At 53.5% G+C, this 25,990-nt stretch overlaps 1 protein-coding gene and 1 long non-coding RNA gene across 3 annotated transcripts; one reads left to right on the top strand and one right to left on the bottom strand.

The window, feature by feature from the left end:
• Positions 1–646: 646 nt before the first annotated feature.
• On the bottom strand, positions 647–1,933 carry LOC139018955 (uncharacterized). Its single transcript, XR_011472962.1, has 3 exons — positions 1,836–1,933; positions 1,329–1,556; positions 647–715 (listed from the first exon to the last, which is right to left on the bottom strand). It is a non-coding gene; the product is annotated as an uncharacterized lncRNA (long non-coding RNA).
• Positions 1,425–25,990, top strand: SLC43A1 (solute carrier family 43 member 1). 2 transcript variants are annotated; one of them, XM_070428029.1, is made up of 15 exons: positions 1,425–1,587; positions 2,886–3,052; positions 11,296–11,473; positions 11,582–11,637; positions 11,767–11,843; positions 14,441–14,533; positions 16,179–16,312; positions 17,208–17,374; positions 18,428–18,574; positions 18,667–18,702; positions 18,926–19,064; positions 20,949–21,090; positions 21,367–21,440; positions 23,051–23,174; positions 24,353–25,990. In XM_070428029.1, exons 2-15 carry the CDS (start codon positions 2,899–2,901, stop codon positions 24,497–24,499), a joined length of 1,668 nt encoding a protein of 555 aa, XP_070284130.1. In that variant the 5' UTR covers positions 1,425–1,587; positions 2,886–2,898; the 3' UTR covers positions 24,500–25,990. The 2 variants fall into 2 exon arrangements, with proteins under 2 accessions (XP_070284130.1, XP_070284129.1); XM_070428028.1 differs by lacking the exon at positions 1,425–1,587 and adding an exon at positions 1,821–1,880.

Below are 25,990 nucleotides of genomic sequence, written 5' to 3'. Positions count from 1 at the left end.
TTTGCCCACCCCTGGGTTAGAGCCCTTATTCTAGGGCCTCTTGTGCTAAGCGAAGGAGCTTGACCTTGATCTGGAAGTTCTGGGAGCAGTAGTGAATTTTAAGAAGTGAAAACATGAGAGCCTGACCCTGCGCTCTTGTCAGAGAGAACTGGTGCCTTTTCTGCTGCGAGGCCTTTGCTCTTGCGGTCCCCCCCCCCCCCCCCCCCCCCCCCCGACCTGGAGGAGTGAGAAGGACCACGTAAAAGCCAGACCGGTCTGAGTTTGCAACCTGCCTGCACCCACGGTGTCCCACCTGCCAGCCGCCAGTCTCCATCTGTGAGAAGTTGTGAGGTGTAAAATGAGAACATGATGTTTTAAGGACTTAATGAAAATTTTTGTTTGGGAAGTGCCCAGGGTATAGTAGCCACTCAGCAAATCTTAGTTCCTCTCTTGACTTGGTGGCTCAGCTGTTCCGTGATGCCCTCTTGTCTGACTTCTTCTCGGAACTTCCTGGACAGTTGCTCGCATGCCCACAGAACTTTGTGACTACCACCAATATTACTTTCAATACACTGTGTAACTATCGATTTGCCTTTGCCATTTCATCCATCCACACCCCAGCCCAAGTAGTGACACCTTCCCTTTGACAGATGAGGAAACAGGCCCAGAAAGTTGAGAAATTTACTAGTGATCAATCAGTTAAGAAGTATCTGGAAGCATCCCATCATCAGGCCTTCTGAAAAAAATTATAGTGACAGCAATGAAAATTTATTGTGCTTACTAGGTACCAAGCACTGTGCGGAGTGAGCTTTCTACCATACGGGTAACCCGCAATTCCACCTAACATTTCCCCAAAGATAGGCAGGTACTACTATGTCATAATTCAAACTTACAGAGAAGGAAACTGAGGCTCAGAGAGGTAAAGCAAGTTGCCCAAGGTAACCCAGGCCAATTTCCAAACTCAGACCTCCGTCTAACTCCAAAGGAACCTGTGTCACTCTGTCTCTCGAAAAACATTACTCCCAACTGCACAGTTAAAAACCCCACCCAAGCGGGCCCAGAGTCGCGATCTGTCGGCTGCAGCCAAATCTCTGGTTGTTTTGATCAAGGATAGAGAGGGCGCTGCCGGATCGGCCTGGGGGGTGGGGGTGACAAGGAAGAGGGGAGGAGGTGACGGTGGAAATTTTAGGTGCTGGGGTGTGTGCAGGGGACCAGAGCACGAGTCACGTGTGCGTGAAATTCGACCTAGGAGGAGGGGAAGGGAAGGGAGCCCCCGCCCCTACCTCAGGGTGCAGCCCCGAAGGGGTATAAATACAAGTATCAACCCCATAGGTCCACTTCTTCCCCACCTCGCTTCGCCGACCCGTGTCGTCCAGGGGGTTCCCAGCTCCTTGACTTGTCCCGAGAGGGCCGGGGAGACGAGCACACCGAGCAGTCGGGCTGAACCTCCGAGACCGCGGGGACCCGGCGCGCAGAGAAGTGCCGAGCGCCCGTGCAGCTCCGGGCTGGGCCCGCGGGACACGGGCACCGCGAGTGTGCGCGCCGCCGAGGCGCTGCGTTCCCAGACGCGTCCGCGGCTGCAGGAGGGGCATTTGCCCCCGACCCAAGGTGAGCAGCTGGTGGGGTTCGGGGTCCCGGCCGCGAGTCCGTCCGCCGAGAGTGCGGGCCGGCTGCCACCGACACTCCCAGGCTCTCCAAGAAAAACCCGTTACCCGATCCCTTGGGTCCCTGGGCGCCCTGTCCCGTCTCTTCAAGCGCGTCCCTCCCTCCCCTTTGCTCCTCCCGCCCCCTCTTCCTCTGGGCCCATCTGGCTGCACTTCCTCTGTCTAGAGCGACTCTCTGGGGGTTGAACAGACCTGCAGGAGCGCGGGAATCCAAAAAGTGCCACTTCTCCAATGAGGGTAATGAGATTCCCCGGAGAGGCAACTCGTGTTCCCCACCCCCCTTGCCCTCGCTGCCCCGCTCCTCGCAGCTTTCCATGGTCTCATCCCCTGGCCGTCCTCCGCCCCGCGCCGCCCGAGTCCCATCTCCTCCCGCGGTGGCAGCCGCGCGCCTCGGCGGGGGGAGCTCGGCTCCTTCTCTCCCTCTGGTAAACACACCCGCCCGCCCGCCCGCCCGCCCGCCTGCCCAGCAGCCGCCACTGCCCTTATAAAGTCAGCGGCCACCGGACTTCCTGCCGGAGCCCGAGCCCCCTCCCCGGGCAGGAGCTGGAGGGCGGGCTCTGAGGTGCACCTCGAGGTGCTCCGTGCCCTAAGGAGTGAGTGAGGGGCGCCCAGGGCGCTGGGGTCGCAAGTGTGCCCGCCCCGGGTCTTGGTCCACGTGGCAGCTGTTGGCTGGGACCGAGAAACTGTAGGGACACGGGTGGCCTGTTGCGAAGTCGAGGAGGGCTAGCTGTCGCCCAGCCCCAGAGGAGAGGAGTGGTCTTCTTGGGGCAACAGGAAGGGGGGTGTCTTAGGCCAGCTTCAGACTTCCCCTTCCTGCTCCCGCTTGCTTCTGGGGGGTCCTTCCTGGCGCGGGAGGCCGGATGCTGGCCGTTGGTGGCTTCGGAGCGCGCTCTGCCCCTGCTGACCTTTGGGGACCTGGGGAAGTGCAGGTTTGGCCCTGGGAGTGCGTCCCCTCCTGGGGTGGAAAAGCCTGGCGGCGCGCCAGCAAGCTGTGCGCGCAGACAGGACCTTTCTCATCTCTGATAGCGGCCTGGCGGGAGCTCAGTGCCGCGTGCGCCCCTGGCACTGCCAGCGCGCCCAGAGCCAGCTCCGCGGCACCCTCTGAAAAGCCCAGGGAGCTATGGGGCCTCCATGAAGGCCCCCTCAGGGGCTGGGTCTAGGGGTCTCAGGAGCCACCAGGATGCAGGACCCTTACCAGGGGCCGATGGGGGGCCCTTCGCTTAGCGCTCTGTTCCTGTGCAGGCTCTCGGCCAGCATGGCCCCCACGCTGCAGCAGGCGTACCGGAGGCGCTGGTGGATGGCCTGCACGGCCGTGGTGGAGAATCTCTTCTTCTCTGCCGTGCTCCTGGGCTGGGGCTCCTTGCTGATCATGCTCAAGAACGAGGGCTTCTATTCCAGCTTGTGCCCAGGTATGCCCAAGAAGGGGAGAGGGGCAGCAGAGGGGGAGGTGGACACTGGAGAAGGACAGGCGGTTGGGTGGACAGAAAGCAGGGTTGCTTAAACCAGAGCACTGGGCAGGAAGTTGGACAGCCTGCTTCTAGACCTCTTCAAACTTCATCTAGACTAGAGGATGGGCGGCACTCTGCCCACTCTACCCAGTTTATCTAATCCAGTCTTCACTGAATGCCGAATGCCCATCCTGGGACTGACTGGCAGAGTCCTCAGCCTCTGGCAGCCCCAGGTCTAGAGCATGATGGAGACTTCTAGAAGGGGAAATGCTGCAGCTAAGTGGTGAGGGATTTCTGACGGGCTGAATAAGGCACAGGAGAGCCTACATAATAATTGACTAGAAAGAGCCTGCAGTCCTTTTTCAGGACCTTGAGTCCCCAGGTCTTCAGTCACCCTTTTGTACAAAGTTAATAAAAGCCTTATTTCCTTTAAGGCCAGGCATTGTGGATGGCTCCTATTTTCCATGAAAATAACCTTGACTCTGTGTGACCCCCGTGAGGGAGTGGGAATTCTGACATTCCATTTCTAAGATTCCTTAACTGCTCTGGGCCGTCTGCTGAAAGGGCATCCTCCTCTTCTGAGGAGGAGAGCTCTGCCAACAAGCTCAGCCTAAGCACCTGGATGGGCGTGAGATTTGGCCCTTCTCATTCTTCCTCCAGCCTCCATGTTGTGGAACAGGCTTCTGGGGGAAGACCAGCTTGGGTTTGAATTCCAGTTTCTACTACTTTTACCATGTGGGTGACATCAGTGAGTTCCTTAAAGCACTGAGCTTCAATTGCTTGGTCCGCAAAATGAGGAGACGATGGGGTTGCTGTGAGAGTCAGTGGTGCTTGATAAATATTAGTGTCTTGACTTTACGTGGCTCCTCAAATCAACTCCCTCTGGGCACCTACCTTGGTTGTGGGAGAAAGCTGAGGCCTTGGGGGTAGCGCTGGAAGGGTCTTGATCTCTGCTCTGGGTAGCACCTGCTCCACCAAAGGCTGCTCCGCCCCTGCCACCGTTATCTGTAGGGAAGCAGCAGGTGGCATCAAGGGATGGCCCCAATGACAGGGTGCTGGTGCTGGAGGAGGTGAGATTAGAGTTGGCAGCTGGCCTGGGGAGGCAGGAGGAGCGGGCTTGGGATGAAGCGATAGGCGTTCAGGGTGGCTGAGAGAACCAGGCAGAGAGCTAGCAGGGTTTTGGGAAACCCCATTTGCAAATGCAGGTGGGGAACCCAGATCCCCTTAGAGTTGTTTACCCTGGAGACTAGGGAGGACTTGTCCTCGTGGCCTTGATGCCTGCCACTGCCAATCCAGTAGCTTCTTCCTGCCTTCTTCCTAGAAATCAACTTTATTGAAGATTACTTTACGTCACACATTTTGATGAGGTTTGACAAATTTGTATACTTCAGGAACTATCACCATGATCAATATTTAAAATAGAATATTTCCATTACCCCCAAACTCCTGCTTCTCTTTTGCTGCCCATCCTTCCACCTGAGTTTAAAAAAAGTGACAAGAGCTTTAGTAAGATATGCCACATACCTTACAATCCACCCATTTAAATAATACAATTTAGTAACAGTTACGGGGATGTAAATTACAGCACAGGGAATATAGTCAATAATATTATAGCCCTAGCCTGTTTGGCTCAGTGGATAAAGCGTCGGCCCACGGACTGAAGGGTCCTGGCTTCAATTCTGGTCAAGGGCATGTACCTTGGTTATAGGTTCCTCGGCCCTGGTCAGGATGTGTGCAGGAGGCAACCAATCGATGTGTCTCTCTCACATCGATGTTTCTCTCTGTCTCTCTCTTTCCCTTCCACTCTCTAAAAATTAATGGAAAAATATCCTCAGATGAGGATTAACAACAACAACAAATAATAATAATATTGTAATAACTATGGTGTCATAGGGGTAATAGACTTATCATGTGATTGATCACTTCATAAGAAATATAAATGTCTAATCACTATGCTGTACACCTGAAACTAGTATAATATTGTATGTCTACTGTAATTGAAAACTTGAAAAATAAAATTTAAAAAACCTATTAAAAATAAAGAAGTGGTCTTTGAAATAGTTGCAGTTGAATAAATGTACTAATGTCTGCAAAGAAAAAAGAACAACAACCAAAAATAAAGTATACAATTAAATGGTTTGTAGTCTATTCAGAGTTGTGCAACCATCATCACAATCAATTTTAAAACATTTTTCTTTACACCAGAAGGTAACCCTGTGCCCAGTAGCAGTACCCACTCTCCTCAACCCCCTCAACCCCCAGTTACTCATTTACTTTCTGTCATAGGTCTGCCTATGGCAATAATAGATTGGCATATCCTGAACATTGCATATAAATGGCACCTTATAATATGTGGTCTTCAGTGACAGGCTTTTTTCACTTGGAATGATGTCTTCAAGGTTCATCTCAGTAGTAGCACAGGTCAGGACTGGGTTTCTTCCCATTGTGACTAATACTCCATTGTATGGATCTACCGCACTCTACCCATTCATCAGTTGATGGCTATGTGCGTTGTTTCCACTTTCTTGGCTTTTATACATAATGACCCTATTTGTGTACAAGTTTTTGTGTGGACATACGCTTCTCTTCCCCTTAGGTATATGCCTAGGAGTGCAATTGCTGGGCCATAGGGTGACTCTATGTTTAACCTTTTGAGGAACTGCTAGACTGTTTTCCAAAGTATCTACACCAGTTTATATGCCTACCAGTGTTGTATGAGGGTTTCAGTTTCTCTACAGCCTAGACAACACTTGTTACTACTCATCTTTGTTATTATAGCCATTCTAGTGGTCATAAAGTGTTACCTCCTGTGATTTTGACTTGCATCTTTTGATGGCTAATGATGTTGGGAATCTTTTCATAGGCTTCTTAGCCATTGGTATACCTTCTTTGGAGAAACATCTATTCAATTTTTAATTGTATTATTTGCCCTTTTATTATTGACTTGTAAGAGTTCTTTATATTCCTGATACAAGTCCTTTGTAGGATAATGACTTGCAAATTTTTTCTCCCACTGTGGGTTGTCTTTTCACATTTTTATGATGCTCTTTGGAGTACAAAAGTTTTCAATTTTGACGAAGTCCACTCTATGCATTTTTTCTTTTGCCATTTGTCATTTGGTGTCATGTTTAAGAAACCATTGCCAGATCTAAGATGTCAAAGATTTATGCCTATATTTTCTCCTGAGAGTTTTATAGTTTTACTCTTACATTTCAATTTTTGGTCCATTCGGAGTTAATTTTTGTATGTGGTGGGAGGTATCCACTTGGTGTTTTGAGTTGCCCAGAAGGAGTTTACATCTGAGCTGGTTGTTTGGGATCACTAGAGGTGATCGAAGTGAACCCTTCTCCTGTTCTCAGACCTTATTTGTCCACTCTTGGAAAGCAGGGCACATGTCTCTCTACCCTCACCTCTCTTTCATTCAAGGGGCTCCAGCCTCAATCCTTGAGACATCAGGCTGATTGGGGGTGCTCTACCCTATTCTGCCTAATCATGCCACCCTATGAAAAATGCCAGCTTTCTGTTTCTTAAAGCCCCATTTACTGTGGCCTCAACTTCCTCTCTACAGGGTCCCAAGGACATAGGATTAGCCCAGGAATCTGTGTCCCCATAGTGTGTGGAAACAGACAGGCAGCATCACTTCCAACTCTGCTGTGGTCTGGTCGGCTGATGTGAGCCAGTTACTTAACTTTCTTACTATCTCAGTTACTCCATCTATAAAAACAGAACAATACTCCTTACTTCAGGGCTGTTGTGAAAATGAAATGAGAGCAAGATTTCAAAATTCAGATAACTGGTGGGGGTTGTTATTGTGTTCTGGACCCAGCTTTGCCAGCATTTGCTATGTGATCTTAGGCAAGTCACCTACCCTCTCTGGATCTCCACTTCTAAGTCTGTACAATGATGTGAGGCGTTCATTAGTGTTGGCTTTGAGGTTCCCTGGCCACACCCTCTGTCTTCTCAGTGCTTTCTGCTGTCCCTCTCTTGAGGGACCGCCTGTGTGGGTGACTGACCCACCTGGAAGGGCATCACATCTAAAGAGGACTCAGCGTCGGCCTGCAGGCTGAAGGGTCCCTGGTTTGATTCCAGTTAAGGGCATGGACCTTGGTTGCAGGCTCCTCCCTGGCCCAGGCCCTGGTCGGGGGGCATGCAGGAGGCAACCAATTGATGTGCTTCTCTCACATTGATATTTCTCTGTCTTTCCCTCTCTCTCCCACTCTCTCTAAAAATCAATGGAAAAATATCCTCAGGAGAGGGTAAAAAATAAAAGAAAGAGGACTCCGAATTAGACAGGGACAGTTCAGTTTATCACACACTACTGTATATCCCACATGAGTGCCCAAATAAAACAATGGCTTAAGTTAATTAAGCAATTCCTATTTGCTAGTTAGATCATTAGTCCCCACAACAGATCTGTGATGTAGGTGGATGATGTGATGTATTCTTAACCCCATTTATAGAAGAGAAAGCTGAAGCCCAGAGATGCTAAGGAACTTGTGTGAGGTCACACAGCTAATAAGGAGCACAGTGAGGATTCAACCCCAGACCTGACTCCGGAACCTTTATCCTAGGCCTCACGGAAATAGTGTAGATGGCTGTCCCCGACCTCCTTCAGCTTAGAGTCCTCCTTCCAGAGTTCAGGTATAGACAAGACAGCCAGGTAGAGCCCAGTCCTCTGGGAGTGTTGGTGAAAGTGACTGTCAACTGCAGGAAAGTGAAGCAGTGGGGTGAGGAAGTGCTCACTGTCGGGGAGACAAAGAAAATGGGATCGTTTTGTGCCTGTTTGTGTGTGCAGCATCCTCAGGTGCTGCCACCACTACCCCCATTTCGCCGGGGGAATAACAGAGCCTTGGTCTCGGCAGCACAGCTAGAGGAGCCAGCATTCAGCCACGCTCTTGACTCCAGAGGCAGAATGTTTAACCTTGATCCTGTTTTCCCTTTTTTTTTCAGGTCACTTGTAGTTCACCTTCACAATTTTACCATTTCTGTGTGCCAGAGGTGCTGTTATTTACTTAGTACTTCCTTTTAAATCAACCCACTTAAAAAAGGTAGCCTCATTTTAAAGTGCAATGTGCCTGGAATCTTGGGTTTGATATTACTTACATGCACATATACATCATACACATTTCTAATATATTCATATGTACACATGTTTCTAATACATACATATATGTTCCTATACATACATGTGTGTATTTGTATGTATAAATACACGTGTGTGTTTTGTTACTCATTCATATAGCTAATAACTATGAAACATAAAACCCATTCCATGTGCCCCTTAAACCCCACCTGCTGTGCATACCACCTCGGGGGAGACATTGTTTTCCATGGTTTCTAAGCCTAACTCCAGCCCTAGCCGATTTGGCTCAGTGGATAGAGTGTTGGCCTGAGGACTGAAGGGTCTCAGGTTCGATTCCAGTCAAGGGTACACGACCTGGTTGCGGGCTTGATCCCCAGTGGGGGGCGTGCAGGAGGCAGCCGACCAATGATTCTCTCTCATCATTGATGTTTCTATCGCTCTCTTCCTCTCTGAAATCAATAAAAATATATTTAAAACATTAAAAAAAATAAGCCTAACTCCAGCACTAACTTAATGAGTATGTTTTCCCTGTCCCACTCCCCATGCCTCACCTGACTTGTCTATGAAATGGGGCAGTTGGGTTGGATTTCAAAAACCTTCTGTTTTGTTGACCTGGGGAGAGGTCTGAGCGGTCTTTGCATCTTGGCCTGCTTCCCTCTGGCTTCAGAAGTCTGGCTTTCTCCAGCCACATCAAGTGATCAGGTCTCAGGAACTAGCTCATGTTAGTCAAACTCACAGGAGGCTGATGGATAAACCGGAGAAACGAATGTATTAATTGACCTGGAGCCATCAGCAACCCACAGGGCTGGGATTCTGCATGAGTAAGAAGATGAAGTTACTTGGCAGCAGCGCTTTGGCTTGGGACACTAGCTAAGCCACCCTCTTCAGGACAGAAAGGTGCAGTGGAGAGGCGTTGGCTCCAGAGGTTGTCTTGACTTTGAACCTGAGCCTGCCTGTAAGAAGCTGTGAGGTGTGAGCTGCTTTGCTTCACAGAGCCTCATCCTCTATAAAATGGGGATCATTGTTGTGAGGGTTAAATGAGATACGACACGAAAAAGCCTCACGCAAAGCCGCTATTAATTAATGTAGAGCTAGTGGGACCGCTTGTAAGAGATGTGTCTTTCGATTGTCAAGGACTTGGGAGCAGGGGCAGCATCTAGTTCAGGGGCTGCAACCTCAAATGCCAACAGAGGCCAACCAGTTAATAATTGGCAAAGCGGGGCAGCAGTAAGATGGCCAATGTCAGAGCGAAAAGTGAGCGAGGACTTGGGTGACTTAGAGAGGGCAAGCTCTGGTGAAGCGGGGTGGCCCCCATCTGGCCCCAGCAGTGGCCAGATCTGACTTCTTACAGAGAAGCCAGACTTCTGGATTTTTATGTAATAACTCTTGATTTTAAACTGGCACCCAGTTAAAATTTCCCGGCCAAGTGAAACTTGTGTGGGGGACATTGCTGGTCCCCTGTTTGCAGCCTCTAGCCTAAATGACCTTTGCATTTCTTCCTGCTTTACCCAGTGTCCCAATAGAGTGTCCAGCATACAGTAGATGTCCAACAAGTGAGTGTAGACTGAATAAACGGGCGCAGACAAACCTGGTGGAGAAATGAACAGTGATCATAAAGATCAAGAAATCAAGGGGCCAGTCTGAACCCCACAGGCTGTGTGGTCTAAGCCTCTAACTGCTTCTTCCAGGGGCCTAAGCACCCTCCCCAGCTTCCTCAGCAGCTGGTATTCACCGATGGGAAACTCACCATGGTCCCAGGTGCTTCGCGCCTGGTCAGCCAGCACTCATGATCTGAACATAGTTTATGTTCTTCCTTGTTATCACATAGATCACTTCACCTTCTGCCACCTGCAAGCTCTTCAAATACCTGAAATCTGGGTCATTGTCACCGTTGCGAGCAGGTGCTCCCCCATCCCCGCCCCCAGCGTTCAGGCACTAATCACATCATCCTATCACAGCACCTGCCGTTTTAAATCAGCGTCTACTTGTTTACTATCTAATAGAAGCCCCATGAGAGCTGAGAGCTTCCTGTCTTATTCTCTGTGGGACCCTCAGCACCTAGAGAAGTGGCTGACCACATCTGACCCGTGGGGGCATCGTCTCCCCTTCATCAGCTATTTCAGGAGCACCTTCTCTGGGCCAGGCCCTGTGCTATGCCTCCTTTCACCTTCTCCAGCGGAATCTCCTAAGGAGCCCCCGTGGGTTTGGCATTCTCTGCTCCCTTTCACAGGCAAGGAGCCTGAGGCACAAAGAGGAGGTTTCTTGTCTAAGCCTGCACGGTGGGAAGGATGGTGGTGGGAATTCAGACCCTGGGCTGTCTGCCTTCCGGGTGCACCCTGAGTTTGCCCTTGGCAATGATGCCTAGGTAACGGATAGGCAGGGGAGCCGCCACCTCACGGCTCACTGAGCACTGAGTGCAGTGAAATCACCCTCCTTCCCCCACCACAAGCCTTTTTCGTGAACTTGTCACAACTCCAAGTTGGCAGTTTACCTGGAGGACTTCTAAAGGGTGTTGGAGGGCAGTGCCATGGGCCTAATTCTGTGCTTCAGTTTTATCATCTGGAGAATAGAGATACTTTATTAGCTGACTCATGGGGCTGTTGTAAGTTAATTCAGTGACTGTCGAGAACAATGCCTAGAACATAAAAGTGTTCTATAAATATTAGCTATTATTATTATTATTTTTTTTATCAGAATGTCATTTATGGGGAAAGCTTCATCCAGGTTTTAAGTGAATTCTTGTTACCTCAGCTAAGCATCACTCACTGACTTTGTCCCAGATTCGAAGGTGCTTCCTGTTGGGGGTCTGCCCACCCTAAGCTCAGACATTGAGTGAGTCTTAAAACCTGGTGAACACTTTGATGTCTGTGATCATGTGTGAGCTAGTAGAGGCCTCCGATTAGGTGTGTGACTCCCCCTGAGTAAGATACTAGCTGCTGACATTTGTGGGGCTCCTTCCCCACCAGAGTAGATAAGGACTCTAGGCCACCCCCAAAGTCACGTGATTGGCAGCAAATCAGAGGCATGGGTTTTGAGCACAGGACCCCTGATCCCAGGCCGCCCTCTCCTGCACCCAGCTGCTCCTGCTGTTACATGCTGAGCCCTCCCTTCCCCTCCTCAGCTAAGAACACCACTAACATCACCCAGGATGCACAGCTCCAGTGGCCCAGCTGTGACCGCCAGGAAGAGATGCTCAACCTGGGCTTCACCATCGGCTCCTTCGTGCTCAGCGCCACCACCCTGCCACTGGGGATCTTCATGGACCGCTTTGGCCCCCGGCCCACACGGCTGGTTGGCAGGTGAGGTGGCCATGCCAGGCCAGGGGGAACTCGAGGGAAGGGACTGGTGCTGCAGGGGAAGATGAGGCTCAGTGTTCACAGTCCCACTCTCCACCCCAACCTCCACAGCACCTGCTTTGCTGCATCCTGCACCCTCATGGCCCTGGCCTCTCGGGACACCAAAGGTGAGAGGTCTGGCCTCTGGTGCCCCCACGAGGAAAGAATGAGCGGGGTGTAGGTGGATGTTACCCCAGCTTCTGCCCTTGGCGCCCACAGCTCCCCAGTGCCCTTACTCACCCCTTGCCTCTCCCCAGTTCTGTCTCCACTGATATTCCTGGCGCTGTCCCTGAATGGCTTTGGTGGAATCTGCCTAACGTTCTCTTCACTCACGGTGAGTATGACAGGCCCTGGCTTGTCAGCAGGGCACCCAGGAGTGGGTGGGGGTAGGAGTGAGTGAAGGTGAGAGTGGAGAGGGGCCAGTGGATGCAGATGAAGTGTGTGTGTGTGTGTGTGTGTGTGTGTGTGTGTGTGTTCAGCCCACACTGTCTGTTGAGCTCTGTTCTAGGCACTGGGGCTGCAGCACAAACAGAACTGAACTTCCTCAGCTTCCCGGAGCTTGCATTGTGGGGTTGGGGGGACAGGCAACCCCCAAACAAGTAAACTAATACATTACATCTGTAGTCATAAGTGCTGGAAAGAAAATAAAAGTGGGTAATGTGATAGTGACAGGGAGGGGACAGCTTGGGACAGTATGTTTGCCGGGGAGGGCATGCGAAGGCACAGGTATGTGTGCGTGTATTGGATTGAACCGTGTGAGCCTGCCAACACTTGACGGCACTTGACCTACAAAAATGGCTTTATCACATGGGCCCATCTCTTATGCATGTGTGTGCTTTGCGTGTGTGTGACTTTAAGCGTGTATGTTTGTGTTGTGGGTGAGTCTAGGGTTCAAGGCTCATGCGTGTGGGGTGGGGGAAGCGGTTTCTGGCTGGGCCGGCCTCTGGCTCGAGCTGGTTGTTTGTTTCGGATGAGGGTTGCCTGACCACCAAACTGGGTGTTTTTGGCCGAATTTCCCCTCAGCCCTTCTTCATTCCAGCCTGGGACATTGCACAACTCTCCAAGGAAGCAGATCCCTCGTCCCCGCCCAGCCGCCCAGGCCCCTTCTCCCCGCCGTGCATCTTGGCTCAGGGCCCGAAGTCCCTTCTCCCCTGCCCGGCGTGGCTGCGTGGCGGGGGGGCCTGCCCTTGGACCCTGTCCCCGCCCGCCTAGGGGTCAGGCTTGGGGGGCTCTGCCCGCGGATCGCAGCACCCCCACCCCCCTCCCCGGCCCTGCCCAGTGAGCCCCAGCCAATGGCAGGGCCCGGCGCCAGCCCCGCCCCGGCCCCGCCCCCAGGCCTCGGCAGCTCGGCTCGGGCCAGGACAGCTCCGCCAGGACATCCAGTGCTGCCGGCGTCAGCCCGGGGTTAGCGGAGCTGGCCTCGCGCCGGCGGTGCAGGGTGGAGACAGCGCCCTGGGACCCTTGAGTTGGGGGCAGGGTGGCGGGGCGGCGTCAAAGGCCGGGCTGTTCTGCTCCTGGCACTTTCCTGTGGCCTTGGCAGCGTGCCTGGCAGATACAGGTGCCAGGGAAACCTGGCTCTGTCCCCCTTCCATAGCCGCTTGGAAGTTGGGGGGGGACTCGGTTCCCTGTGTTTATCCGGCTTCCTTCCCGGAGCTCTCTGGGCTTTGGTTTTCCCCGCTGGAGAGGGCTTAAGCCTCCAAGGCCCTCCCAGCTGTGGGATCTACTGACCCGGGAGGATGGCGGGGCCAGAGTGTACACAGAGGGCGGTATGACTTTGCCTTGCCCTACCCTGAGGGCCTGGCTTCGGCCAGCGAGCAGAACACACAATCAGTTAATTCTCTACCGGGGGAAGCTCTGTGCACGTCAGAGCCACCTCCTGGACACCTGGCCTCCCTTTGTCCCACCCTCGTCTCCTAGCCTATCCCAGGCTTGTCCTGGCTCACCTGCCTTTCCAGAGCTATTTGAGGTTCAGCAGGAACTGGGACATCTGGGGCCACCGGGAAGGTTAAGGGGCACCATCTCGTGACAGAGCCAACCATGGCCACAGCCTTGGGGTTTGGAATAAATAGAACTAGAATGGCCAGACAAGGGAGAAAGTCGCTCACATGCTCTGTGAACTTGAGTACATTTCTTTCCCTCTCTGGGCCTCAACTTTCTCATCTGTCAAAGGAGTTGCACTAGGTCAGTGTTTCTTTCTTTTTTTTAAAAAAATTAATTTATTTTCTAATTACAGTTGATATACATTACATTCAAGGTGTACAACGTACTGATTTGACATTTATTATTTTTTAAATCCTCACTCGAGGATATTTTTTCATTGATTTTTAGAGAGAGTAAAAGAGAGAGGGAAAGACAGAGAGAAATATTGATGTGAGAGAAAAACATTGGTTGCCTCCTGCACAAGCCTTGACCAGGGCCCTGGCCGGGGAGGAGCCTGCAGCTGAGCTGTATGCCCTTGACCAAAATCAAAGCTGGGACTCTTCAGTCTGCAGGCCAGTGCTCTATCTACTGAGTTAAACCAGCTAGGGTGGTGATTTGACATTTATATACCTTACAAAGTAGATCGATGCTTCTTAAACATTCATTTCATGGGTTATTAAGAGGCATCACAGGATAAAGTGGCTCCATAAGCAACGAACTTGGGAAACCCTGGGGTTAAACAAAATTGACAAAATTTCTCTGCGAGGGCACTTTTGGGAGTCTTCTAGATTCTAAAGTGCCTTGAGAGTCTGTAGGAGAGGGTAGAGCAGTTTCCAACATTGATTTGCCTTGTAACTTGCCTGTGGCGTCTCATGGGGCTAGTGTTCTTGGAGCTCACTGTGAGGACACTGGGCTGGATGCTTCCAAGTTTCACAGGCGCGGCTGGGAAAGGGGAGGCCTGGGCGGGCGTCAGGGTCTCCCCTGCTCACTGGCCTTGTCCTCCTCCCTCAGCTGCCCAACATGTTTGGGAACCTGCGCTCCACCATCATGGCCCTCATGATCGGCTCCTACGCCTCTTCTGCCATCACGTTTCCAGGAATCAAGGTTTGGAACTGCCTGGGGGGGACAGTGAGGCCACTGTGCTTTCTTTTTGCCTTGATGTAAGAATTGGGTGGGGTTGGGTATCTATGTAGTGGCTAGTGTCTGGTGACCCAATTCCTGCCAGTCAGTTCCCACCACCTCTGGGAAAAGCACTGAGGCATCATGGGAAGAGTCCAGGAGCTGTTGCCCACCAGTGGGTCTGATTTCTCTGCTCCCCTCCTTTCCTTTACTGTTGTCCCGGCCCTGGCCTCCACCCTCTCTCCTGGGCCAGAACAGACTTTCTCAGCTGGTCTCCTGCCTCCGGCCATTTCCCTCTCGCATCTGTCATTCACATGACCTACGGAAGGATCTTAGATGGAGAACTCACTCACACACTTTGCATCACCTGATGAATCAAGTCCAACCTGTTTCCATGCATTCGAGGCTTTTGGTTCTCTGGCCTCACGCAGTCTTTCCAGCCACATCTCCTTCCCCTGCTCTGGAAAGGCTGGGTGTTGAGTTCAAGGTCACAAAGCTAGTCCATGCCAGGCCAGACCCTAGATAGGTCAGCGAGTGGACCTAGAGCCAGAGGCCCGAGTTTAGTTCTGGGCAAGTTTGGGGCCTTGTTTCTTCCTCTGATATCAAATGGTAACAAAGCACCTTTTCAACTGGGCCACAGTATGCCCCTCACATTCCACGGGGAGCAGTTAATTTGTTAATTTAGAAGGCACTTGCCCGGCACCCCCAAAGGAGTCTGAGAGCGTGCATTGGTGGGGTGGCTGCCAGTTGGTCAGGTAGCAGAAGGCATGGAAGGTGGGGCTTCTCCCTTTCCAACTCAGATAGTGGGGTTGGAGGAGCCAGATCTGATCCCCACTTGTTTGGGACATGGCCCTTTGAAGCTCTGTGCTGCCTTCAGGGAAGAAAGAGCCCAAGGCCCACGGAGCCCCCAGCAGGAGCCGTTTTCCTGGGCAGCACCAGGGCTATGAGCAGGAGCCCGAGGGGAGGGTGGACATCGGTCATCCCAGGCAGAGGGTGGCTGAGAGGACAGAGGAGTGACACCATCTCACGTATCTGGCTTCCCAGTCTATTCAGAACCTGTTTGTCCTGGGTTAGGAGGCCTTGGGCAGAGTACTGCACACACCTCCCTCCCCCTCAGTGTCAGCACCCGTGAGAGGTGAGATAAGGCTTGTTAGCTTGGGTTTGTCTCTCCCCCCACCCCCCACCCCAGGGAACAGGCCAGGCAGGGGCAGGATAAACATGGCTAGGCCTAGTAAACCTAGAGCCTTAATTCTCCTCTTTTGTACATAAAATGAGATCACATTTTTGTGTAAAACAAACATGTATGGAGTCATAGGCAAAATGAATGTGTCTTTTAAAGATAATAGTTGAGATTTCAAAGTAATTCTGAGCTGTGGCTGGCAACCTCAGTACTTTGTGGGAACTATTTCACCCCACTCCAGGGTGAAGCAGCGAGAAAGGAAGAAGAGGGGTGAATTTTGGGCCTGACTCTTAACTTCTGGCCTTGCTTTCCTTATCTGCAAATTGGACACAAGCAATGGGGGAGAAGAGACCTCCTCTGAGGCCTTGGGGGCCCGGGTTCTACCTCGGGCTGGAAGAGGGGGGCCTGGAGCCCGGCAGCCTCCCCACGGGTCTGCTCCTCCTTCCACAGCTGATCTACGATGCAGGCGTGTCCTTCATGGTCATCATGTTCACCTGGTCGGGCCTGGCCTGCCTCATCTTCCTGAACTGTGCCCTCAACTGGCCCACCGAAGCCTTTCCCTCTCCCGAGGAAGGCAGCTACACGTGAGTGGCTCTGTGGGGGTGCTGGGGTGGAGGGGGACCTCCTTCCTGCAGAGGAAGGCCAGGGCAGCGGTGGTGTGATGGGGAGAACGAGCGGTGAAGTCAGAGAGACCTGGGTTTGCAAATGGCCTGCGTTCCCCGAGCTCTGCTTTCTCATTCTTACCATGGGCCTGACCCTGCACCCACAGGTGTTTGGAATAGACCCGCGCATACCAGGCAGTCAGAACATGGGGACTGCTATTGTTATTATCCTTTCTGCGTTTTGAGGACAGGATCAGAGTAGGAGGGACCCCAGGAATAGCCAGTGGGACTCAGGAGGGGGATAGAAAGGAATCAAATATACCACCCTTTGTGGGGCAGCCTGAATGCCAGCTTTTCCCAACTCCCTGTCAGTTCCCCAGGGGATGTGTGTGTGTGTGTGTGTGTGTGTGTGTGTGAGATGCTCCACAACCAAGCACAGAGGGTGCCTGGTCTTTATCGTCTCTTGTATGCCAGGCACGGCTTAGCCTGCATGCCATTCTCAAACAGCCCAGTGACGGTGGAGTCTGCTGTTAGCAAAGTGACTTTCCTAAGGTTATGTACCTTTGAAAGGGGGGTGAGCCAGGCTCTCTGACTCCAGTCTGAGTTCTTAATGCTGCCTCCATGGTAACAACCCCAGTGGAAAAGGACTCATCCAGCCTTCATTTATTGGGCGCTAAGCTGGTCCCTGGGCCAGGCTCTGAGGGACTCAGATGTGAGCCCTGCACACCTCTGAGGGAGCTCATCAGGGGGCACCTTAGTTCTGGGCAAAGGGGTGCTCAGCACCCCAGGGATGGCTGGGACAGCCCCCTAGAGGCAGGCTGTTGAGGGTGGGCTCTGCGGGGCTGGTTACTACTTGCTCCGGCCTGGCTGCCGGCAGGAAGAAGATCAAGCTCACTGGGCTGGTCCTGGATCACAAAGTGACAGGTGACCGCTTCTACACCCATGTGGTCAATGTGGGCCAGCGGCTGAGCCAGAGGGCCCCCAGCATGGAGGAGGATGACTTCTCCCAGGACACTCGTGGCACCTCAGGAAACCCTCGTGAGAGTGAGTACTTGGTCAGGGTGACAGCCTTGGGGGCTGGGGGAGGCGGGTCCTCACACTTAGTGAGCACTCACACCAAGGGCTTCTCTCTCCCCTCTTCAGTTCTCACACACCACATGAGGTAGGTGGGCAGTCCCCATTTACAGACTAGGGGGAGCGGGAATTGGGCTCACAGAACTCTGGGAAGTTCAGATCTGGGGGTACTCTGCTGGATTCCTGGGGTAACGGAGAGAGGATGGGGCAGAGACTCCAGGCCTGTGGGGTAACTGGTTTCATCAGGGCTCCCTGCAACCTCTGAGCTTCTTGCATCAGGTGAGCTGGGCCCTCCAACACCTGTCTGGTTTGCGCCCCCTGCTGGCCGCAGGAAGAGCCGCAACCCGCCTTCTGGACCACTTCCCAAGGTGTCAGCTCTGTTAGTGGCAAGAGCACCAGCCTTGGAATCAGGGTTTGAGTCCGGCTCCCCCGTTACATGCCATGTGACTTCGGTAGATCCCTTAACCCTGCTCTCACTCTCCTCATCTCTTAAACTAGCACTAATCGCACCCACCTCACAGGGAAGTTAGTTGTGAGGATTGAATGAAGCCGTGGACACGGAAGCCCTTTGTAAAAGGCGGAACGCTGTGCAGTTCCTGGGGTGGTATTCCCATTGCTGGTTCTCCCATGGCTGAGTTACGGGTGTGAGCTGAGTGTGGCTTGCCCCATGAGCTCAGGCAAGTCTATGGCCTCCCTGAGCCTAGGTATCCCCATCTGTAATATGTGGCAACGGTAGGGGTGTTGCACAATCGAATTAGTAAGTGTTTAATGCATAGGAGCTGGAGAAATTACCACACCAAGCATACGGTTTTACACCTGGAGGTCGCTGAAAATGTGCTGTTGAGATAGTTACAGAGCTGGGCAAGACCTTGGAGGTCAGTGAGTCTGAATCCTTGTTTTTGAAGAAACGGGCTTCTATCCAAAGGCACATAGTGTCAGAGCCTTTGCTAGAACTGCATGGGCCGGGACTTTGAGGGAAATGGAAGCTCAGGGGCTCAGGGGCGCCCCCTGCTGTCTCTCCAGAGTCTGTCCCCTTCCGCAAGAGCCTCTGCTCCCCCATTTTCCTGTGGAGCCTCCTGACCATGGGCATCACCCAGCTGCGGGTCATCTTCTACATGGCCGCCATGAACAAGATGCTGGAGTTCATCGTGACCGGCGGCCAGGAGCATGGTGAGGTGCTGCTGAGCCCACTGGGGTGCACAGGAGGGTCACCTTGGTTGAGCTCCTCTTACTCTGGCTTCTCCCCCTGCTACCCCCAACAGAGACCGTCTCCCTGAAGCAAAGAGCGGAAGAGACAGGTAGGGGGACAAAAGTTGAGACCCTGGCCTGCACCCACCCTGCCACTGCCCACCTGGCAGGGAGCCTGGACACACCCTGTCAGATCTAAGAATGTGGGGCCAGAGAAGGGCTATGTTGGCATTCCCTCTTCTCTGCTGGAAGCGGGGGGGCGGGTAGTGCCCACTGTGTTTCTGGCATCCCTTGTGCCAGCGCCTGACCCTGCTTCCTTCCCGTCCTGCCCAGTTGGGTTCTACTCCTCCGTCTTTGGGGCCATGCAGCTGCTGTGTCTACTCACCTGCCCCCTCATTGGCTACCTCATGGACTGGCGGATCAAGGACTGTGTGGACACCCCCACTGAGGGCATGGCCCTCGACGATGCCAGGTGACCAGCACAGGGAGGGTGACAGCAAGTAATCAGATGGTGCTTCCATTTTCTATGTGCTTTCACATCCAGCATCTTATTTCATTCTCCCAAGAGCCCTGAGAGAGCAGAGGTACCTCCCCATTTTATAGATGAGGAAACTGAGGCTAAGAGGGGACACGGCCTGCTTGATAAATATAGCTCACAGCGAGAGCCAACTGTGCACTAGGCACCTTGCATTGTCTTAAGTTAATCTTGCAACAGCTCTCTGAGCTAGGTACATTATCCTCATTTCACAGATGAGGAAGCTAAGACACAGAAAGGTTAAGTAACTTACCCAAGATCACACAGCTTTTGGTAGCAGGCTCCAGAACGTGTGTTATAAAGGGTACCCTTTTTAAGGCTAGCACGAGATAGAGGGGGTGCATTAGTTACCTATTGCTGTATAACAAATTATCTTCAACCTTGGCTTCTTTGAACAACAATCTCATACAGTTTCTGAGAGTCAGGAATCTAGGGATGACTTAGCTGAGTGGTTCTCAGAGTCTGAGTCTGTTTGGGCTGCTATGACAAAGTCCCACAGGCTGGGCAGCTTATAAAAACCAGAAACTTATTTCTCAGCTCTGGAGGCTGGAAGGCTGAGACCAGGGTGCCAGCATGGCTGAGTGAGTCCCCTCTTCTGGGTCACAGACTTCTCGCTGAGTCCTCACGTGGCAGAGGAACTAGGGAGCTCTGTGGGGCCTCTTTCCTAGGGGCACTAATCCTAAGATGAGGTCTCTGCCCCTCTGCCCTCAGGACCTAATCACCTCCCAAAGGCCTCACCTCCTCACACCATCTCCTTGGGCACCAGGATTTCAACATGTGGATTGGGGGTGGGAGGAGGGGGACATGGACATTCGGACTGTAGCGGCCTTTCTCATAAGCTTTCGGTCAAGCTGTCGGCCAGGCTGTAGTCCTCGAAGTGCTGACTGGGGTGACAATCTGCTCCTGCACTTCCTCACGTGCTGTTGGCAGGAGGTTTGGTCCTTCCCACCCGGGCCTCTTCACGGGGCTGCTCAGGACGGGGCAGCTGGCTGCCCAGAGCAAGGTCTAAGGGGGAGACCAAGATAGAAGCTGCAGTGTCTGTAGCATAATCTCAGAACCACACCGTCGCTCCCATCACGTTCTGTTGGTCATACAGAGTAACTGTGCAGTGTGGAAGGACTATAGGGTGTGGATACAGGAGGCGGGCGTCACCGGGGCCACTTGTTGGCCGGAGACCGCCGCTGGGTCCAACGTCCGACTGCTGTTCTCTTTGTGTTAAGTCAATAGTCACCTGTGAGGTTGGGAGAGGGAGATGAGGAGAGAAGGTAGCTAAGGAGCAATCAGTGGCTTCCCTTCCCACCAGCGGTGCCCCCGGCCCTGGCACCAGCCTTCCTCCTCTGCCCTCTGCCCCTGGGGGCCGGGGCCCATTAGCAGGGCCCTTCTGTCTAGGACCGATGTCAGCCTGCCCTCATCCCAGCCTACTGCCCTCTCCCCTGGGCCGGCCTTGGAGCCCTGACCCTGTGCAGAGCGGGGCCTGCTGGGCAGGACGCTTGTCCAGGCTGGTGGGCAGAGACACTTCCCTGATGAGAGGCTGTGTGAGAGCTCCCCATCCTCCGCCTTCCTTCCCATCCTCGAGTCTCAGCAGTCAGTGTGCATGTGAAATACGTGGGGTCCCTGTCTGAATGCAGATTCCTGGGCCTCACTCCCGAGAGTCTGAGGTCTGGACTGAGGCCCTGGGGTCTGCATTTTAGGAGGTCCCGGTGATGCTGGTGTAGTTGGTGGGGAGCCACAGCAGAAGGGGCAGGGGCCAGGCTGAGCAGCAGGGAGCTGCGGGGAGATAGAGGCAGCGGCGGCAGCGGCCAGTGACCCTGTTCTCGGCAGGGACGGGATTGCCACCAAGTCCGTCCGACCGCGCTACCGCAAGATCCAGAAGCTCACCAACGCCATCAACGCCTTCACCCTGACCAACTTTCTGCTGGTGGCTTTTGGCGTCACCTGCCTCATCAACAACTTACACCTCCAGGTACCTGCCTCCGTCTCCCACTCTCCCTGCCTCTCAGGCTCCTCCGAAGGACCGTTCTGGACTGCTCCCTTGGTGCCTGCTGTCCAGGAAATGTGGTTGTCCTCCTCTGGATCTATTGCCTGGGTTTCCGGGGAGTGTTTCTAGCAGGTTGGGTCTGGGAGAGGGTCGGCATGTGTAGGTGGGCTCTGCGAGGCTCCGTTTCCCTCTTCCCACCACCCACCCTTCATCCTGCCTGCATCGAGCCCTTAAACGCTTTCCTCTCCCTTTTGGTTTCAGTTCATGACCTTTGTCCTGCACACCATCGTTCGAGGTTTCTACCACTCGGCCTGCGGCGGCCTCTACGCGGCAGTGTGAGTCAACCTGGTCCCACCTGCCTTGCTGAGCTTCCCCCCATAAGCAGAGGGTCCCAGAGCCGAGAGCAGGGGGCCTCAGACACCCCTGAAGGCACCCCTTCCAGCCCTCCCCAGCCTCCCTGGAATGCTGACATGTTCGAAGAGGGGTGGATGGAGAGGATTGGTGGGGATCTTGGAGGCCGTCTGGTGCACTCCCCCCTCGAGCTCCTGTAGTGACGGGGAGCTCACTACCTCAGACACAGCCCACCCCACTGCAGGACAAGTCCCCCGTCAGGAAGTCTCCCTTAGAGGAAGCTGCAATACTTGGTTGGGTGACACGTGGGTCCTGTGTCTGCTCTCTGAAATGGCTCCCCCAAGTGGCCTCTCTCCCCCCCGTGTCAGCCCTGTAGAAACTTCCAGACCGCAACCTTGTTTGCCTTATAATTTCCCTGCTTCCTGTTGAACGGCCCGTTCCCTTCTTTCTCTTCTGACTCCCACTGCCTGGTGCTGCCGGGTGACTCTACCTGTGTATGCGATGCAGGAACATAGGATATTACAGTAGCGCTGACGAAATCAGGACCGTTATTGAGTATGTGCTCATGGCGGACACACTGGGGGACACTTGACCGCACCCCCTAACCTGAAACCTCACGACAGCCATCTCAGCTCCGTCCCCTGCATTGGCTCAAGTTAAAACTGTGGGGTCGCTCTTGATTCTTCGTCTTCTCTCCCCCCACGTCCAATGTAGCCACCATTCTGCCCGCTGCATAGCCAACCCTTCTGACCGTCCCCACCCCTGCACCCCGTCCTGGCTGCCCTCGCTGTCCCTCGGGCTATTTATAACGCAAGCACTGGAGACACCTGTTAGGACATAAGTCTCTTCGTGGCACTCCATGGCTTCTTATCTTGTCTCACTCAGAGAAAACACCAAAGGCCTTTTGCCCCACAAGACCTGGTACAGGGACCTCTCTGCCCTCTTCCTTGGCCTCCACCTATGGCCTCGTCAACCCTGGTGCCTCATAAACCCCAAGGCTCACAGCTGTCTCACTTTCTCCAGGTCTCACCTCACTGCCCTCAGTGGCACCTCCCTTGGCCATCCTATCTGCAACGGCAACCCCTCGACACCCTCCCCATCTCTGCTTAACTTCTCCCCTTGGCTCTTATCACCGGCTAGCACATGGGGCCTTTATCTCACTTAGTGGGTGACTGCCACCCGCCCCCCCCGAATGCCACCTCCAGGAATCTTTGTCGGTTCAGTTCATGGCTGAATATCCACGCACCTAGCCTGGCACCTGGCACACAGGAGGAGCTCAATAAATGTTTGTTAAAAGCATAAATGGACAGCTCCATGAGGCTAGGGTTAGGCCTGTGTGTAGGGGAGGAAGTGAGGCTCAGAGAGGTTGAGTTAATTGCACAAGGAGGAGGTGTCAGAAACCAGTTTGGTGGCCCTGAAGTCATGGCATATACACCCTCTGGGCCAGGGACCGGAGAGCACACGCAAAGAGCTTGAACTCTTAAGCTCTGCCCTGCCTGGCGAACAGAGGGCGGTGTCTGGGGAAGGGGACAGGCAGGGCGCCGGGCAGGAGAGGGCCACACGCCCTTCACACTTGGCCCCCTCTCCCTGACAGGTTCCCGTCCAACCACTTTGGGACGCTGACAGGCCTGCAGTCCCTCATCAGTGCCCTGTTTGCCCTGCTCCAGCAGCCGCTCTTCATGGCCATGGTGGGACCCTTGAAAGGAAACCCCTTCTGGGTGAGAACTGGGGGAGATGGGGGAGGGAGCAGGAGCCCCCTTCCTGGGTGCAGCCCAGGAGCTGGGGGTGGGGAGCTGGTATGTGATAGAATCCTTCCCTCTTCTCATCGCGGCCAGGAGGCGCTTTGGAAGTCTGTAATCTGGGGGTTCCCAAGCTGGCTGCCCGTCAGAACCCCTCGCAGAGTGTTAAGAACACAAATTCCCCCGCCTGATGAATCGGCAGCTCTTGGCCTGGGCCCAGGAGTCTGTTTTTAATAAGCTCCCTGGTGACATGTGAAATGGCCCAGAACGGATCCCACCCAGGGCCACCCAAGGCAGGGACCCTCTCCAGCAGCCCTGACAAAGGGGGTCCCTCAGTGACCGGCCCTGCACGCGGCAGCAGCCGCTGGGACTGTTGGGAAGGCTTTTCCTTACATCAGACCGACATGTGCCCCCGAAAGCTGATCTCCCTGCCCTGTGCACCACTCACTCCCATAAACCCTTCTCCCACAAAGACGATGACATGACAACTACCAGTCACAGAGCACTCTCTAGGCCAGTGATGGCGAACCTTTTGAGCTCGGCGTGTCAGCATTTTGAAAAACCCTAACTTAACTCTGGTACCGTGTCACATATAGACATTTTTTGATATTTGCAACCATAGTAAAACAAAGACTTATATTTTTGATATTTATTTTTATATTTAAATGCCATTTAACAAAGAAAAACCAACCAAAAAAATGAGTTCGTGTGTCACCTCTGACACGCATGTCATAGGTTCGCCATCTGGGTGCTAAGCACACCGTGTGCTTTATCGCTTCATCTTCACCGGAAGGGCGCTGAGAGGGAGGCACTGAGAGCCCAGAGCAATGCAGAGCAGGATGCAGAGCGAGTCGAGTCCAAGCCCGTGTGAGGCCACTGTGCTGGCCGCTGACCCCTCCATCCGCCCAGCTCCTTTAACTGCCCCGGGAGGCTCTTCTCACCACCGCAATGACCCCTCTGTCCGTGTCCCCAGTGTGGGCGCTGGCGTCAGCCAGGGTTCAAACCAGGCTCTGCCACTTTGCAAGGCCACTCACCACTAAACGAGGCATGTTGGCACACAGGAAGGTCTAGCTATATGTGTCATCCTGGCCTCCTCCTCCCTGTTGGAGGAGAGAGGGAGAACGGAACCTGCTTGATGCTCTCTCTTTGCCCTCAAGGTGAACCTGGGCCTCCTGCTCTTCTCACTCCTGGGATTCCTGTTACCTTCCTACCTCTTCTACTATCGAACCCGGCTGCAGAGGGTGCACACCACCGACTGGGAGGGCCCACTGAAGGCGCTGAGCAACTCCGAGGTGACTGCGTAGACCTCCGCAGACAACGGACCGACCGGATGAGCAACCAAAGGGAATGCCTCGTGTGGCTCTTCTACCTGTAACACACACAGAGCCAGGGGCCGTGGATTTATAAATACCAGGAGAAGTTCTATTTTTGTAGGGACTTGCTAAAAGGAAACAAAAAAAAATCCCCCCAAGCAATGTGCCCTTGACTGAAGACAGGCCCTGCGCTAGAAGGATGAGGCCTCTTTCTCCTGGACTGGGGGAGACCAGGGTGTGGGGCTCCCCTTTCTCTGGGCCTCCGTCCTCCTGGGGCCTCCTGGGGGCTTGGGATCAGCAAACAGCTTACCCCCAAGTCCCAGCTGTGTCATGCCCAGAGTGTACATGTAAGTGTGAAGTGTGTACATGTGCACGTGTGTGTGTGAACCAACCTTCCCCTAGGGGAAAGGGGCCTGGGGTGCTGGCTGTGTCCTGGGTGGGGTGTGGGGGGTAAGGCCGTTTCAGGGGCTGGAGGGCGGGTTCCCTCCCTGGTGCTGCTTTTTGCAGATCTCAGAGGAAATAAAAAGGGAAGTGAGAGACTGGCTGGTGTGTGCCTGTGTCTTCCCACACCCCCACCCATCACCTCACCCAGGTTTGGCTGGGCATGAAGTAGAACACCTTAGTGCCACCCTGTCCACCTCTGGCTAGCTGGCTGACCTCCCTGCTCTCGGCCAGGCCCTGTCCTTAGAGTCTGGATTCAGACCCTTCTCTCTCTGCTCCTGCCCCCGCTTCCTGGGTTTGGGGTACATCCGGGAGGCTGGCCTTTTTCCATATAGGGGGTCAGGGCAGGATGCTTTAGAAAGAATGGATGACTCTCAAACTTTCCTACCAAACCATCCCTGGGGGCCTGTTGAAAGTGCCTTTTTAATAGTTTCCTAAAACGTCATGCAAATTTTGAGCTTCACATTATACTATATTGATATTTACTTTTACCATTAAAGCGAGGCTTTAAAATTACCTGCATCAAGGGAGGATACCATCTTTGATATTCCAGGAAGATATATTTATTTATCCCTCTGCTATACCTGTTTGGGTCCCTAGGACATAAATCCTAGCGGCTAGAGTAAGTCACAGAATGGAGGGAGGGGGCAGGAAGGGGCACGATCGTTTGTTGATCTGCACAGGTATCTCATTTCATCCTAACTGCAGCCCAGCGGTCCTTAGTGCCATGCTGAAAGTTCAGGGCACAAGACCAGAGGACACAGCTGGTGGCGGTGGAGCTGAGCTTGGAACCTGGGCAGTCTGGCTGCGGAGTCCCAACCACAGGGCAGCCAGGGGCAGAAGGGAGGGCCACGCTCCTCAGCCCAGCTCTCAGCTGTCCTCAGGGCTGACAGTGACCTCAAAGGCCCTACCTACCTTCCCCCCTCAAAAAAAAAAAAGCTTGGAAAACCACCAAATGTTAAAGCTGAGAAGACAGTATTACAGATAAGCCGGCCCTTTGTCTTAAACTCTCTTTGGACGTTAATAAAAAAGACTCACCCA

This window comes from Myotis yumanensis, unplaced genomic scaffold, assembly GCF_028538775.1.
Source record: "Myotis yumanensis isolate MYYU_CA2020_CCGP unplaced genomic scaffold, mMyoYum1.0.hap1 SCAF_10, whole genome shotgun sequence".
Taxonomy (NCBI): domain Eukaryota; kingdom Metazoa; phylum Chordata; class Mammalia; order Chiroptera; family Vespertilionidae; genus Myotis; species Myotis yumanensis.
Note: the sequence above shows the minus strand (reverse complement) of the source record. Positions and strands in the feature narration are given on the sequence as shown.

Bases quoted from the DNA above. Each gene is read 5' to 3' on its own strand.
- SLC43A1 (XM_070428029.1), top strand. From the start codon at position 2,899: ATGGCCCCCACGCTGCAGCAGGCGTACCGGAGGCGCTGGTGGATGGCC. The intron at 11,844-14,440 runs GTGAGTATGACA...CTCCTCCCTCAG, and splicing joins TAACGTTCTCTTCACTCACG to CTGCCCAACATGTTTGGGAA. The intron at 18,703-18,925 runs GTAGGGGGACAA...CGTCCTGCCCAG, and splicing joins GCAAAGAGCGGAAGAGACAG to TTGGGTTCTACTCCTCCGTC.